The sequence below is a fragment of the Eucalyptus grandis genome, chromosome 3, assembly GCF_016545825.1.
Source record: "Eucalyptus grandis isolate ANBG69807.140 chromosome 3, ASM1654582v1, whole genome shotgun sequence".
In the NCBI taxonomy this organism is placed as follows: Eukaryota; Viridiplantae; Streptophyta; class Magnoliopsida; order Myrtales; family Myrtaceae; genus Eucalyptus; species Eucalyptus grandis.
In genome coordinates this window covers 7,885,430-7,901,225 of record NC_052614.1, presented here as the reverse complement: position 1 = coordinate 7,901,225, position 15,796 = coordinate 7,885,430, and the positions used below count along the sequence as shown (strand labels likewise).

Below are 15,796 nucleotides of genomic sequence, written 5' to 3'. Positions count from 1 at the left end.
GCAGAATTTTGGAGGCAGAGTAAGGCTGATGCCTCCATATTGAGCTTAAACTACTGGCAAGCTCAAAATCACTTGGGATCAACATTGTTGAGAAGACCGACTTCTAATGTGCTAATGATTCTATTGCTCATTTGTTTCTATCCTAACACACCCATATGGCAGATTAATTTCTCTGAAAGTGCCTAGGTTGCGGCTCATTACGATTGAGCGTGCGTTAGTGCAAAAATTATAACTCCCATCCCGATGAAATTCATGTCCTTTCAAAGTAATTCATTACAATTTGCATGATAAGAGTCTGCTTTACATCATCAAAAGACGTCATGGCTCCAACGCGACATCACATGTGCGAACTTGACTTATATAGGACCAATGGTGACGAGACTCGGCAGAAAATGGCCGACAGCCGAATCCTCACATAAATCATTTTCCTTTCTGACATTCAAGGACATTTGCCGGAATTGCGCCAAATACTTGCTGACGAGAAAGATCTACCGATCATTTTTCGGTCTTCGTCAAGCCTTGCGTAAGTTGACTTGGTTATGATAGTATTTATTCAAGTTTCAAAATGGTGGAAAGAGTACTCTGAAACTCTCCTTTTAGAGATCCAAACGTAGAGTCCGAGCTCTACGTAGCTGCCGTGAAGGGGAATGTGCATTCTCTGCTTGAGTTGCTCACAAAAGATAAACTACTTCTTGATAGAATCATGACCAAAAACATAACGAGCATCCTCTACACATTGCAGCCACGCTTGGACGCTTGTATTTCGTGGAAGAGGTCCTAACTCAAAAGGCTGAGCTGGCAAGAGAGCAAGATTCCCTCTTCATCTTGAGTAGCAAAAAGATCCCCTAACATCGTGGCAAGCTTGTTAAGAGTCAACTTTGATATATGTATTGTTCATAACAAATATGAAAGAAACCCTCTTCATGTTGCGACCGTGAAAGGCCATGTGGATATGTTGGAATACTTGGTCTGAGCAAGACCTAATGCAGGTTGTCGAACATGGCCAGACAATCCTGCATTTATGCATGACGCATAATAGACTAGAAGCTTTGAAACTTTTGATAGTTATCTTGGGCGATGATCAGTTCATCAACTCGAGGGACAGATATGACTACACGATTTTGCATTTGGCTACTGTAGATAGAGAAACTAAGTATGTTTGTACAGCCAAGCCTCTGCACTAGTCAAATTCAGTGAGCTTATTAATAATTAAAAAAAGACGATTCTAAGATACATTTAGTGTCCTAGAAATACTAGGAAGCTAAAAGATATCCATTTGTGAATCATTATAGGTTATGATAAGTGAGGATTCGCCCTACTAGCATAAGGTGAAAGTGAGGAAAAAAAGAGAAAGTGGCAAGGCAATATGCATAAGACGCTAATGGTGATAGTGACATTGCTAGCTACCATGACATTCCAAGCCAGCATTATTCCACCTGGCGGCCTTTGGGAAGGAGATTTCATGAGTGATGAAACGACTGCAGCACATACTGCGAGTGAATTTGTAATGACAGATAAATTCCTGAACGCATGCAAGAATTTCTTAACATCTAACATGATAAGCTTCATTGCATCGCTTAGTATCATTGTGCTTTTCATAAGTGGTCTTTCTCTAAAGCGGCATTGGATCACCACGAGGATTGTAATGCTGATTATGTGGGTTGCGATAAGCTTCGCAACGGCAACTTATGCCATCTCCGTATTTGTCTTCACACCAGCAAGCGAACTGAAAACTTTCATTGGTGCAATTGGACTTGTGGTGCTAGCATGGGTTGGGTTGATGGCTCTTCTTTTTTTGTGTCGCTTCGTTTAATCCTGAAATTGTCATGCAAGGTTCTGGAATTCGTCCGCAAAGCCTCGACAGAACGCAGGCCAGAGGATCATACGGTTTAGTGGCTGCATATAGCTGCAAATGTGTTTGTTACAGAAGAAGCACCCTGAGACCAAAGGCCATAAAAGAGAGATGCTATACAGTGCATGCGTTGTTCAGTGTGCCGATTAGATAACTTAGCTCCGATGCATTAGAGTATGGTATGTGCTTGTGAAAACAATAAATGTTTTAATCCTGTTGAATTTATGGAAAAGATGGAGTTTAGATGTATAATGGATGGCTGTTTTATTTGATTTGATTTGTGGCAGTTTAAAAAAATAATGACTTATTGGATTTAAAGTCCAAAAATTTCAGCCATGGGATCAATTTTATTTAGTGTAACCTAAACATATTCAAGTGGTAACTTATTGATAATTAAGGAAGCTTGTTCTAGTGGAAGTGCAAAATCACGATGGTCGAAAGGATTATTACTGATGGACAGGATCCATTGATTACGAATTTGAAGGATTATCTATGTAGATTTACTAAGAATAGGGAAATAGAAAGTAAACTTTAGGTTGTTCAGATTTCTCAATAAAAATTATGATCATTATGATCTTTTGAGCTTACGATGACTTGAGGTAATTTACTATCTATAAAAGTAGAGAACTCATTGCCATCTACCCAAACTTGCGACTGATTTACGATTATAAATGTCAATAATTGATTATAAGTTGTGCCTCCTATGACAATTTCAAGTATCTTATTATAAGTTGTCCAATTAGTACAATTTCAAGGTAATTTTATTGCTATGTGATAGGAAATTTTTGTTTCAAACTGAATTAGCTCAATTACCACACAAAAGGGAAAGTGCTAATTGGACATGGGATTGAGATTGTGATGATTTCGGGCAAATTACAATGGTTGGAGGTGTAATTATTAAGGACAGGAACGACAAGTTATGACTAATTGAGGAAAATTACCCCTAGAATGATTATTTAGTAATTCCATCGTCGAGTTATGAAATTTGAAAGGAAGTTATTACTAATGCTGGAATAATACAAAATAATCAACTAACAATTTTGACTAATTGAAGAAAATTATGATAATACTGGATAATTACTACATCCCAATGTCATCTTGCTGTTCATAGAATATCTTCCCCTTCTCCAATTTATAATCATTTCTTTTTGCTGATCATACCTTCAAATGTTAATTGGTTTTTGAATAGAAATGGACAATCAAATTTATACCAATACTGCTGATTGCTCATTACGCTCTATTTTTTTGCTGGGTCTAAATCATTTCCAACTATTTTGGTAGGAAGACTAATTGCAAATGCACTTATGACACTATCGCTCATTTCAAGCATCTTCCTAACACAATTCATGAAGTTGAATAATCCCTCCAGAAGAATCAGGTAGTGTGCAGGCTCAAATAAGAGTATAATAGAAGTCTTTGAAGTTGACATGCTACTTTTAGGGAATTGGGGATAACAGCTGGGAACCATTTTGTGGTGACACTGTTTGCATTTAGTCTATGTAGGTCAAGGTCACGGGTTCACACTGTCCATATTTGAAAAGAAAGGAAAAGCATGATGTTGATATATCTCTAATTGCTCAGCGAAAGTACCATAGAAAATTATGGTAATTGATCTTGGCTAATCATGTCTAACATTATGTGAGGGCCTCTGGGACTATATACCACACCTATCTATTAAGAGTCTAATATCAATACGTAATTCTTCAAAAAACTTCAATTATGATGTAGTAGATTAATATGCTCAAAACTTTGCGACTATTTTGGCAAGAAGACTAATTGTAGATGTACTAAAGCATCCTCCTAACACAATCCATAAAGTTGAATAATCCTCTCGAAGAATCAGGCAATGTGCTGGCTCAAGTAAGACTATAATAGAAGTCTTTGAAGTTGACATGCTGCTTTTAGGAAATCAAGGGGTACAGTTGGGGACCATTTTGTGGTGACACTGTTTGCATTTGGTTTATGTAGGTCAAGGTCACGCGTTCACACACGTCCATATTCGAAAGAAAAGGAGAGGAATGATGTTGATACATCTCTAATTGCTCAGCAAAAGTACTGTAGAAAAATATGGTCATTTATCTTAACTAATCATGTCCAACATTGTGTAAAGGCCTCGGTGACTATGACACTAAATCTATTAAGAGTCTAGTATCAATACATAATTTTTCAAAAAACTTCAATTATGATATAGGAGATTCATATGCTCAAAACTATGCGACTATTTTAGTAGGAAGACTAATCGTAAATGCACTCAAGCATCTTCCTAACAAAATCCATAAAGTTGAATAATCCTCCTGAAGAATTAGGTAATGTGCAAGCCCAAATAAGACTATAGCAGAAGCTTTTGAAGTTGACATGCAGCGTTTAGGGAATTGGGGGATACATCCATGGACCATTTGGTGGTGACACTACTTGCATTTGGTCTATGTAGGTCAAGGTCACGTATTCATACATGTCCACATGTGAAAGAAAAAAGGAAAGGAATGATGTTGATATATCTTTAATCGCTTGGCGAAAGTATTGTAGAAAATCATGGTCATCGATCTTAGCCAATCATGTCTAACATTGTAAGAAGGCCTCGGGGACTATGACACCGTGTTAATCCATTAAGAGTCTAATATCAACACAATTCTTCAAAAATCTTCGATTCTGATATAGGAGATTCTTATGCTCAACATTCTTGCCGCTCAAATCGGCCAATCTAAAGATTTAACAGACGTGCGCAAACATGCAAAAAGACATACATGGGGCAAAAGCCGTATTTGTGAATTAATCCACTGAACATATGAAGGAATAGCCTCTGTTTATATATAGATTGTATCCTCGCACAAACTTGAAGAATCGTTCCCTTACCTCACATCCCTAGGACCTTTTGATGAACGAGGGTGATGGAGAATGCAGATGATTGATTCTTGGCAATATCATGTAACTGTAATGAGTAACTCAGGGTTGCCCACTTCACGCCAAAAACGTTTCTAAAAGAGAATGTCGCTTTTCTCAGATTTCCATCTTGTCTAAAACTTTTTTAAGAAACTTTTTAAAAGAAAGTTGCTTTTCTCGTATTTCCATCATGTCTAAAACTTTTTAAGTGAGGAGTTGCATTTCTCAGATTTCTATGGCGAAGGCTATAATTTCATTGTAGCAGTTGAGAAAAATGTCTGGTCATGGTTTAAGGAAGAACATCGTCACAAGGAAGCATTGAGAGAGAAGCAACAATCAAAAGGAGAATGGGAGCTTCCTTAGGGCAATCTACGGCATGGACTTCCAAAGAAATCAAATTTCAATTTGCCAAAACACACATTTGAAGAAGAGATTGCGGGTTTCTTCTTGATTCCCTTAAGAAATAATTGCAAGTAGATTCCAAGTGTCTATAACCTATCTATGATGCCAAGTTTGATTAGGTATATAATGAGACATCCTTAAATTAAATCACTCAAGTTATTGTTTGTTGTGGCTTGTCCCACTCCAAATTTTGCGTGCGCACGCACGTACTTCCCAAAATTGCTTTTCTTCTATTCAATGCATAGTTCGGTTCATTTTCGCCCCCTTTGCCATCCTAAAAACCTACTGAAAGCCGCTCATTATCCAAGCCCTTTGTTCCAGTGACTACTCCCCACTCTCATTAGATTGAGTCATTATGAGCCCACCAACTTCCGTGTGGTTCGTGCCTGAACCATACACCTATTGGAGAGAGTTCCACCCTGATACCATATTATAAGTTATAACATCCTTGAATTAACTCACTCGAAGTATTATCTTTTTTTTTTGGCCCGTACCATAGTGAATCTCACAGCTTTGTCCTTTGACGTAAGGGCATTTGCTTTTTCAAGAGGCCACCCATCTTAGTAGTGCTCTAGCTTGAACATGTTTAACTTTGGAGTCTCAAATTAAAACTTGCCATTCTGTTTTTAAATATATATCCTGGAATTGCTTTGCTCCTATTTAATGCACAATTCAGCTCATATCTGCCCTCTTCACCATCTTGAAGTCTGTCAAGAGCCGCTTCTTGTTCAAAACCTCTGGCCTGGCGACCACTCTCCTCCCTCATTGGACCGAATCATTACAAATAGAGTCGTGAGTGACATTTGTCCAAGCGTTTGTGTACACAATCATCCTAGGCTTGTTTATTTAAATAAGAAAACCATTCATGTGGTGGCAGGGGTATACATTCTCCGTGATTTATTTCCCTGCCTTGTACCATTGAGGACTTTCGTGACCGATCAAATAAATCAGGAACTTATGGTCCTTCAATCTTTGAAATTTTTAATGGAAGAAAGAGAAGATTAACTCTCTTTGGCGGCATTTTGGAGGTATACCAAGGCTGATGCCTCCACGTTGAGCTTAAACTATTTGCAAGCTTGAAATCACTTGAAATTACCATGTTGAGAAAGCCAACTTCTAATGTGCTAGTGATACTATTGCTCATTTGTTTCTGTTTTCCTAATACACCCATATAGTAGAATAATTTCTATGAAAGTTCCTACTTCACGATTCATTCCAATTGATTGAGCATTAGTGCAAAAATTATTTCTGGTAAATCGATGAAATTCATGTCCTTTCAAAGTAATTCATGTTTACGACAATTTGCATGAATAGAATGTGGCTGCTTTACATCATCAAAGGCACGTCATGGCTCCAGTGGGACATCTACGTCTGTGAACTTTGATCTATATAGGACAAAATGTAGAGGAGCCTCGGCAGAAAATGGCCGACAGGCGAATCCCCACATACCGACGATGGGGCCCAGGAATCGTCCCCCTTTTTGATACTCTTGGACATTTGCAGGTACTGAGACAAATAATTGCTGTTGCGATAGATCTACCAATCATTTTTCGGTCTTCGTCAAGCCTACTCCGAAGGTGACTTGGTCGTGATAGTATATATTCCAGTTTCCAAATGGAGGAATGAGTATTCCGAAACTCTCAGATCCAATTACGAAACTCTCTTTCAAGAGGTCCAAACATGGAACTCGACCTCCACATAGCCGCTGTAAAAGGGGATGTGCCTTTTTTGCGTGAGTTGCTCGCAAAAGATGAGCTGCTTCTCAATAAAAACATGACTGGGAATCAAGATGAGACTCCTCTGCACATTGCAGCCATGCTCGGACACTTGGATTTCGTGGAAGAGGTCCTAGCTCGGAAGGCCGAGCTGGCAAAAAAGCAAGATTCTCAGGGATCAACCCCTCTTCATCTCGCGGCAGCAAAAGGATACCTTAACATAGTGGTAAGCTTGTTAAGAGCCGAACCTGATGTGTGTGATGTCTGTGACGATCATGGAAGAAACCCTCTTCATGTCGCGGCCATGAAAGGCCATGTGGATGTGTTGGAATACTTGGTTCAAAAGAGACGTAAAGCAGCCAGTAATTATGTCGAACATGACCAGACAATCCTGCATTTATGTGTGATGCATAACAGACTAGAAGTTTTGAAATTTTTGATAGATATCTTACCCAATGGTGTCATCAACAAACGGGACAAAGACGGTAACACGATTTTGCATTTGGCTGCTACATATGGAGAAACTAAGGTATGTTCATACAACCAAACCTATGCACTGGTCAAATTTAGTGAGCTTAGTAATAAGAAAAGGCGATTCTAGGATATGTGAGTGTTCTAGAATATTCATAAGCTAAAAGATATCCATTTATAAATCATCGCAGGTTATGATATTTAAAAAAGGAGGAAGTCCTTGGTCCATATAATTCACTACAACTTTACACTTCACGCTATTTTGATACTAATTTTACCTACATCAGAAGGAACATCAAATTGGAGATAGCAAAAGAGTTTCAACAAGGGATGAGTATCCCTTTTGAAGGCATCAAATAAATTCACAAATATTAGAGGCCTGAAAAATGTTAGTAGCAAAGTTAATCCTGAAAAGTATGTGCGTGGGCTTATCTAGTTCAAATTTGACCCCCATTGGTACATTCTGGTGTTATTTTTGTGCAGACTATGCTCTTCCTGACTAATAAAGGAGTTAAACGAAACATTAAGAACTCCGATGGCTTCACAGCACTCGACCTATTAGCACAAGGCGAAAGTGCGGAAAGAAAGAGAAAATGGCAAAACAATATGCATAAGACGTTAATGGTGGTAGCGACATTGCTAGCTACCATGGCATTCCAAATCAGTATTACCCCACCAGGTGGCCTTTTGCAAGCAAATTCCCCGAGTGATGGAGAAACTACAAAACATAGTGCAGGCATATCTAGAATGGCGATGGAGCCGAGTGCGATGGAGCCGAGTGCGATGGAGCCGAGTGATGCACACGGTACAGAACAGAGTGCGGGCACAGAACAGAGTGCGGACACAGAAAAGAGTGCGGGCACATCTATAATGGCGAAGGAGTACCCAGATGTGTACAACGGTTTCATAACATGTAACACGATAAGTTTCATCGCATCACTTAGCATCATTATGATTTTCATAAGTGGTCTTCCTTTAAAGCGGCATCGGATCACCACATGGCTTGCAATGTTGGTTACGTGGGTTGCGATAACCTTCATGGCGGCAACTTATTTCATCTCCGTATTCGTCGTCACACCGAAGAAACAAGTGACAACTTTCGTTATTGCAGTTGCACTTGCAGTGCAAGCATGGATTGGATTGATGGCTTTTCTTTTTCTGTGCCACTTCATTCGCTTAATCCTGAAATTGGTACGCAAGGTCCGAAATTTCGTCCGCGGACGCTGGGCAGAACGCAGGCCAGAGAGTCATGCGGTTTAGTGGCTGTATACAGCTGCAAATGTGTTTGTTCCAGAAGAAGCGCCCTGAGACCTAGGCCCTAAAAGAGAAGATGCTATAGTGTATGTGTTGTTCAGTGTGCCGATTAGACAACTTAGCTATGATGCATTAGAGCATGGTATGTGCTTGTGAAAACAATAAATGTTTTAAGAGTGTTGAATTTATGTAAAGATGGAGTTTAGATGTGTATTGACTGGCTGTTTAATTTGATTTGATTTGTGGCAGTTTAAAAAAAAATTAATTATCGGATTTAAAGTCCAAAAATCTCAGCCATGGGATCAATTTTATATTGTTTAACCTGAACATATTAAAGCGATAATTTATTGACAATTAAGGAAGTTTGTTCTAGTGGAATTGCAAGTTTTATGATTAATCACAAAAAAATTACGATAGTTGAAAGGATTATTAGTTATAGATAGGATCCATTGATTATGTTGAAGGATCATTTATGTAGATTTACTAAGAATAGCAAAATCAAAAGTAAACTTTAGGTTGCTTAGATATCTCAATAAAAATTATAATCATTATGATCTTTCGAGCTTACAATAACTTGAGGTAATTTATTATCTATAGAAGTAGAGAACTACCTACCACCTACACGGACTAGCGACTGACTTACAATTGTCAATGTCAATAATTGATTATAAGCTGAGCCTCTTATGACAATTTCAAGTACCTTACTATCCCAATAGTTTATTGCTATGAGATAGGAAATTTTTGTTTCAAACTGTATTAGCTCAATCACCACACAAAAGGGAAAGAACCAGTTTGACATGCGATTGAGATCATGATGATTCAGGCAAGTTACAATTGCTGGAGGTATAATTATTAAGGACGGGAACTACAAGTTATGACTAGTTAAGGAAAATTACCCTTAAGAAGATTATTTAGTAATTCCATTGTTGAGTTACGAAATATAAAAGTAAGCTATTACTAATAATGGAATAATACAAAATAATCAACTACCAATTTTGACTAATTGAAGAAAATTGTAATAATGCTGGATAATTACTAGTAACGACATCCCGATGTTATCTTGCTGTTCATAAATTATCTTTCCCTTCTCTAATTTATGATAATTTCTTTTTGCTGAACATACCTTCAAATGCTAACTGGTTTTCGAACAAAAATGGGAAAATTTTTTTTATAGCAAGACTGCTAATCGCACATTATGCTTAGTGTCTTTTGCTGGCTCTAAATCATTTGCGACTATTTTGGTAGGAAGACTAATTGCAAATGCACTTATAACACTATTGCTCATTTCAAGTGTCTTCTAACACAATTCATAAAGTTGAATAATCCTCCTGAAGAATTAGGTAATGTGCAGTGTCAAATAAGATCATAATACATGAAAGGGAATCTCAAAAGTCACAATAACAAAACAAACCCATAGGGCTCTAAAATAAGCAAAAAACCATAAATCAAGGCATTTCATCAAAACATGGTTGACAGAGATCATCACAAGCTCGTCTTCAAGAATAGATTTGTAATTGGATCTAAGTGAAATGATCGATGGCTAGTCACCGAATTACACAACAAAGAGTATCATTGATAAGCATACACCGAGATCTCCATATATAATTATGGCTTTGCTTTTAGGTAGTGTGCACCTAGGTTCGACGTCCCCAACACCATCACCATACAGAGACAACATAAATATATTGAAAAATTTCAGATATGACATTTGTGAGAGCGAGCCTTGTAACCAATGCGAGATGCCAAAACTTTGAATGAAAATATGTTGAATGAGCACAGAGTTGACACTAAAATTGCTGTGAACACTATTGAAACTGGAGGCGGAGCACTTATTTATTAAAACTTCAAAATCTAGAATTAGATCATAGAGAAAAGCTCCAAGATATAAAATCGGGAGAGCAAAGCTCCCAGGTCTAAAACTAAATCGAGAGAATTAGAAAAAGAAAAAAGGAAGTAAAAGGAAAAAGGAACTAGGGGGAGGAGGGAGAGATCTAGATCATATCCAATCCCCCTCCCCCAAGGAGGCTCGTGGGATTGACATGAGGGAATAAGGATGACTATATTTCTAGGAGTGAACTCCAAGCGGAACCTCAATATCCACGGGCTTATTAGCTAAATGGCAATTGGCATATACAATACTATGCTACCTAGTATTGTCATAATATCGGCCAATTTCATTCTTTTCATTAATTGAGGAAGAATTTGCAAATTGATAAAATCAGGTGGATGAATTTTCCACCCACTCTGATCTCCTATTAAAAAAATTCCCAATTCGCCCTTTGGGGCTTCAACTCTTGTCTCTAGCTATCAGGGTTCCCATTTCCATACCAACCCAAGATATGCTTATTGGTCTATATTTATTATCAAGTGGGAATGACTAGGTATTTGTACAAATAGGTATAATCCATGGAATCAAAGATAACAATTAATTGGAATTTATAGTTATTGATAAAAAATAATAATAAAGAAATCATTCTTGTAGATTAGATCAAATCGAACCTACTAATTGGTGGAGATTCCTCGGGGAGAGTGGAAGAGACGGAAAAAAAAAAAGTTCAGAGGGGGAAGAGAGAGAGAGAAAAGAAGAAGAGATGAAGTCTTTAAAGTTGACGTGCTGCTTTTAGGGAATTGTGGGATACAGCTTGGGACCATTTTGTGGTGACACATTTCGTCTATGTAGGTCAAGGTCACCTTTCACACATGTCCATATCCGAAAAGAAAGGAATGATATAGCTAGTATAAGCACCTAGAGGGGGTGAATAGGTGTAAAAACAATTTTTCGAGATAAGAGAGTAATACTAGGCAGACAATAGAAAGGAAGTTCTCATTTAACAAAACGAATTATGATCAAAGTAAAGCAGAGAGTAGGGAAGAGAAATGAACACAAAGTTTATAGTGGTTCGGCTTATTCCAAGCCTACGTCCACTCTTCCGCACTGACAGCCCATCGGCTGGATTTCACTATGAACAAAAGAGATGTTACAGCAATGCTTTCCCTTGATTTCACAGTATAGATACTCTACCACACTTCCTCAAGGTATCTCAAAGTATAGACTCTCTTTTGCGTACAAGATTTCGCTCAGTAAATGAATTGACTAGGAACAATGAGCTTCAGACTTTGGAATTCTTCTATCGTGCACACTCTTGAACAACTGGAACGTCTTCCTTATATACTCCTTTATGCCATCATACCCGTTGGCACTTACCAAAGGAATTCTTCCAATCTTCTCGTTGGACAAAATCAATTAGGAAGATCATTCGAGCTATTAAAGGAACATGTCGATAGCCCATCAATCATGTTCGCCCATACAATCAGGATCTCGGTTTCCATAAGTAGAACCTTCCAAGTATACTTCGCCAATCATCCGATCCTTAATCAATCTTGATTTGAATAAAGGAATCCGTTATGTCATATCCAGCCAAGAGATCTTCTCCAGTCGATAAGGCCAAATCCTTAATGAAACACTCAGTTCTGGATAGCCTTTCTTCAACGGATTAGAAACTGTCAATGAGAATAAACTTTAGTCTTGAGTCTGGCAGTTCGGAGGTCTTCAGACTTTAAATAGTAGAGTTTGCAAATCTTCAGACTAGACGATGGAAACGTTTTGTCACTTCAAAATATTCCGAAAGATTTCTCCAACAATCTCCCCATTTTTGATGGTGACAAAACTTTCCTGCAGATTTGAATAACTTTGACCTGCAAAACATTACTCAAGCAAATATGGATATCTCATAAAGATTAATGGCTTAATGATAACACTAGAATCTGCAACCACAGAAAATAGGTTAGTCTTGCATGAGAGTAAAGCTATTCATAAGATATCAATAGTACTTAATATAAGCAGTCAAATCCAAATCCAAATTCAGTCCACATCCAGACACACAAGTCAAGTCAAACATCAAAACAAACTAAAAGTTCAACAAATTTGAGTTCAAAGTTTTCAAATCTCGCATCTCTCCCCCTTTTTGTCATCATAAAAAAGGTTGAAAATGGAAATAGAATAGAGTCAAGATTGCTTGGGAACACGAACAAGCTGGAAATCTCCCATTGACTGGACGATGCCTTCCAGCTTTTTCAATTCTTCCTTCAGTTGAGCCACCTCTTCACCCTTAACAGTTGCTTGAATCTGAAGAGCAAGGGCTTGGATATGATCATTCAAGGAAACTGAAGAAGCTTGACCTGCATTCTGTAAATTCTAAACTTCGCATCCTAGAGCATATATCTGACCTCGCATTTCCAAGAGAACATCAAGGATTCTGTGAATATCTGCTGAATTATCAGTCTGCGTACAGGCTTCTGCACGATCAGATGGAGTAAAGGCAGACGATGGCACATCAGCATAGTCATGCAGATTTGGCGATGAAGCATCATATCCCTCCTTAGGAAATTGAGATGTCACGCCCCGAACCTCGAGCGCGCGCACAACCCTCGGTGGTCGATAGAATTTCGCGACGTTCCCAGGACTTGTCGCCGACCCTTTTCATTTTATTGCACATGCAGAAGCGAATTAACTAATCCCCTGACAACGACAAACATGGGATAGAAAAGCAAGACAACCATTTCAAATCAAATACACTTTTATAAACACTTCAAGCTTATACAGAAGGTCTATGTCATAAAGAATTACTGAGCCACCTATGCTCCTGACCCTTCCACTTCAAGCTCCTGGCTCTTCACACTAGGGACCTGAAAATGGTTATTCAATAACCAGTGAGATATAAATCTCAGCGAGTTCCACCCTAAGCCCGGTTAGTACACCAACTCAACCAGGTATCTATCCGTAACTACCCCACCACAAGCAACAACCAACAGTCGATTCGCATACAACCTTACCTCGGTATGCCATACCGCACGTTATAATTCAGCACAATACGCGCAATGCACATGGCCATTAGATGATACATTTCATCAATCACATATGAGTCGCATCACAAGCGATCTCACCTGGCCATTGCCACACCCTGCATGTTATCGATTCATGCACGCGTGCCATAAACAATGTGCTTAACTCACGTATGACCGAAATAGCAGATGCCATGATTCTCATGCATTCTTGCACATTATCACAGTTCAACAATATCATGCATATATTCAATGCATACAACAATTGAAACGTCTTATCCACTCAATTAATCACAGGGGTCCTGATTATAAGACCGAATCATTATGACACGTCCCATACCGTGCCACACAATTCTGTCCCATAATCCAGCGCGTCAATCAACACCCAACATGCGTTCCAATTGTTATTCACTACCACTCAAGGGCATAGCCTACTCGCAGTTCGGCTATCTACTGACATTAATGCCAGGCATCGTCTCCCCCCCATGGAGCACGGCTTCGTCACTACGTCGACGGCATTCCCGAAGGAGCATCGGTCCATTCGGCCCAGCCTCTACTGCGACCGGCATCCATTGTGCGGGCATCCCATATAGGGGCATGTCCAGCTCAACAGCCCGGGACGGTTTCCTCTTAACCAACACACGACAATTCAATATCGGCCCAGGACACTTTGGATTTCACTCAAATGCCCCGATTAAAATAGTAATCCTGGCCTCTTTCCTTCGTATTAAAAACATCTGAGAAAGTAGTCGTGCGTGGGCACATGTTAATTCGAACCAGAAAACTGATACTTTCCTTTTTCAAACCCCACTGTTCGATATAATACTTAAAATCCATTTTCGGTGTCAAAACCGGACACCCGGGATTTTCTGAATAAATACCAAATTTCCAATCACCACACAATTGCACAATCATCACTCAATTCATGCAGATTCCCATGCATTTTCACATCCATTTACTTCATAGAATCAACACATATGAATTTTAGACACTTTTCGCATTCTGGATGAACAGTGCACGTGAACAGTGCACGTGAACAGTAAATGGTGAATAGTGTCGCATGAACAGTAATTTTCCAGAATTTAATAAACTATAAATTAAATACAGAAATCATTAAAAGCATTAATTAAAGCAACCATCAATTAATTAAAAGCCAATCATACTTAATTAACCACATAAACCACATTAAGCAAATAAAGCAAGATTAGGCTAGACTAATTTAATTCATCCATCTAACCACCTATCTTAGGGCTAATACAACTTAATTAAATCACTTAAACTAGAATTAAATCTAACTAAACCAACCCTAAGCAAGTTTAGGCACTAATTGAAGAATTAGGAGCTAAACTCACCCGTTAAGCGGGCCGGAAACACCGACGCGGCGGCGACGACGGAGGTGACGCTCCGGGACCTCTACCACGATGATCCAAGGCGGTCCCAAGCTCAACACAGCAACCACAGCTCGGACTCCCACTGAAACTTCTGAAAAACAGCCCTGCCGGAGAAGAAAACAAGTTGAACGGCTTGGCCGGAGCTCCGGCGAGGAGGGTGGCTGGAAACCGGTGACATCCGAGGGTCTTGGGAGTCTTGTTGGAGGTTGGGATGAGCAAAGGAACAGCTGGAATGGAAGAAAACGGGCTGCAAAGTCGAAACAGGCGAAGCAGGGCGGAACCAGGCGGTCCGGCGACCGGCGTCTTGAGACGGCCGTACAGGACGATTGGCAGCTCCTTTCGGGACGAAACTGGGCTCGTTGGAACGTTCTGTCTCTCCCGGTCACGGTGATAGGTGGATCGTTGGCTGATTCATCCGGGAAGACCACTTTTGACTCGATTCTTTGACGAAGGGTCAACTGGAGCGGCGAAGGAGAGGGAAAACGAGGAAGAGAGGAGCTCGTCCGCTTGGAGGCCGAATGGGGGAGAGAGAGAGTGATGGGAGGGCTGAGAGCACTCCTCATTAAGGCCATTTAATGGCCACTTCAAGTCCCCATGCATGACATCATCAATTTCTCTCTCCTCCTTTGCCCTTATCCACTTGCTTTTAGGGGCAAAATAGTCATTTCACTTTGCACCAATTTACCAATCTGACCTTGGGCTGAAATTGGTGGATGGGCCTAGGAATTGGGCTTGGCCATGAATAGAAGTGGGCTTGGGAATTGATTGGGCTTTGAAATGGTTAAGGCTTGGCCCATGGGCTTAGAAGATGAATAGTTGGTTTGGCCCAATGGGCTCATTGCTTGACTTAGGCCCATTTGGTGGCTGTCCCAACTTGGGCTTAAGGCCCACACTGGCTTGGCCCGGCCCACGTCCTCACGGGCTCGCTTCCTCGGTCCGAAAATCCCTTTTTTTTTTTTATTTTTTTCCAATTGCTCGGCTTAACTGGC

General features: G+C 39.6%; 1 protein-coding gene and 1 long non-coding RNA gene across 2 annotated transcripts; one reads left to right on the top strand and one right to left on the bottom strand.

Annotated features, from left to right (window-relative positions):
• Positions 1–6,779: 6,779 nt before the first annotated feature.
• On the top strand, positions 6,780–8,580 carry LOC120291612 (ankyrin repeat-containing protein NPR4-like). The gene is made up of 2 exons (XM_039309267.1): positions 6,780–7,378; positions 7,804–8,580. Exons 1-2 carry the CDS (start codon positions 6,815–6,817, stop codon positions 8,578–8,580), a joined length of 1,341 nt encoding a protein of 446 aa, XP_039165201.1. The 5' UTR covers positions 6,780–6,814.
• Positions 8,581–13,133: 4,553 nt separating this feature from the next.
• LOC108959909 lies at positions 13,134–15,258 on the bottom strand. Its single transcript, XR_005549993.1, has 2 exons — positions 14,769–15,258; positions 13,134–13,260 (listed from the first exon to the last, which is right to left on the bottom strand). It is a non-coding gene; the product is annotated as an uncharacterized LOC108959909 (long non-coding RNA).
• Positions 15,259–15,796: the final 538 nt, after the last annotated feature.

Excerpts from the sequence above, each read along its gene's own strand:
- LOC120291612 (XM_039309267.1), top strand. The coding sequence starts at position 6,815 with ATGGAACTCGACCTCCACATAGCCGCTGTAAAAGGGGATGTGCCTTTT. Across the intron at positions 7,379-7,803 it reads CTACATATGGAGAAACTAAG|ACTATGCTCTTCCTGACTAA; the intron begins GTATGTTCATAC and ends ATTTTTGTGCAG.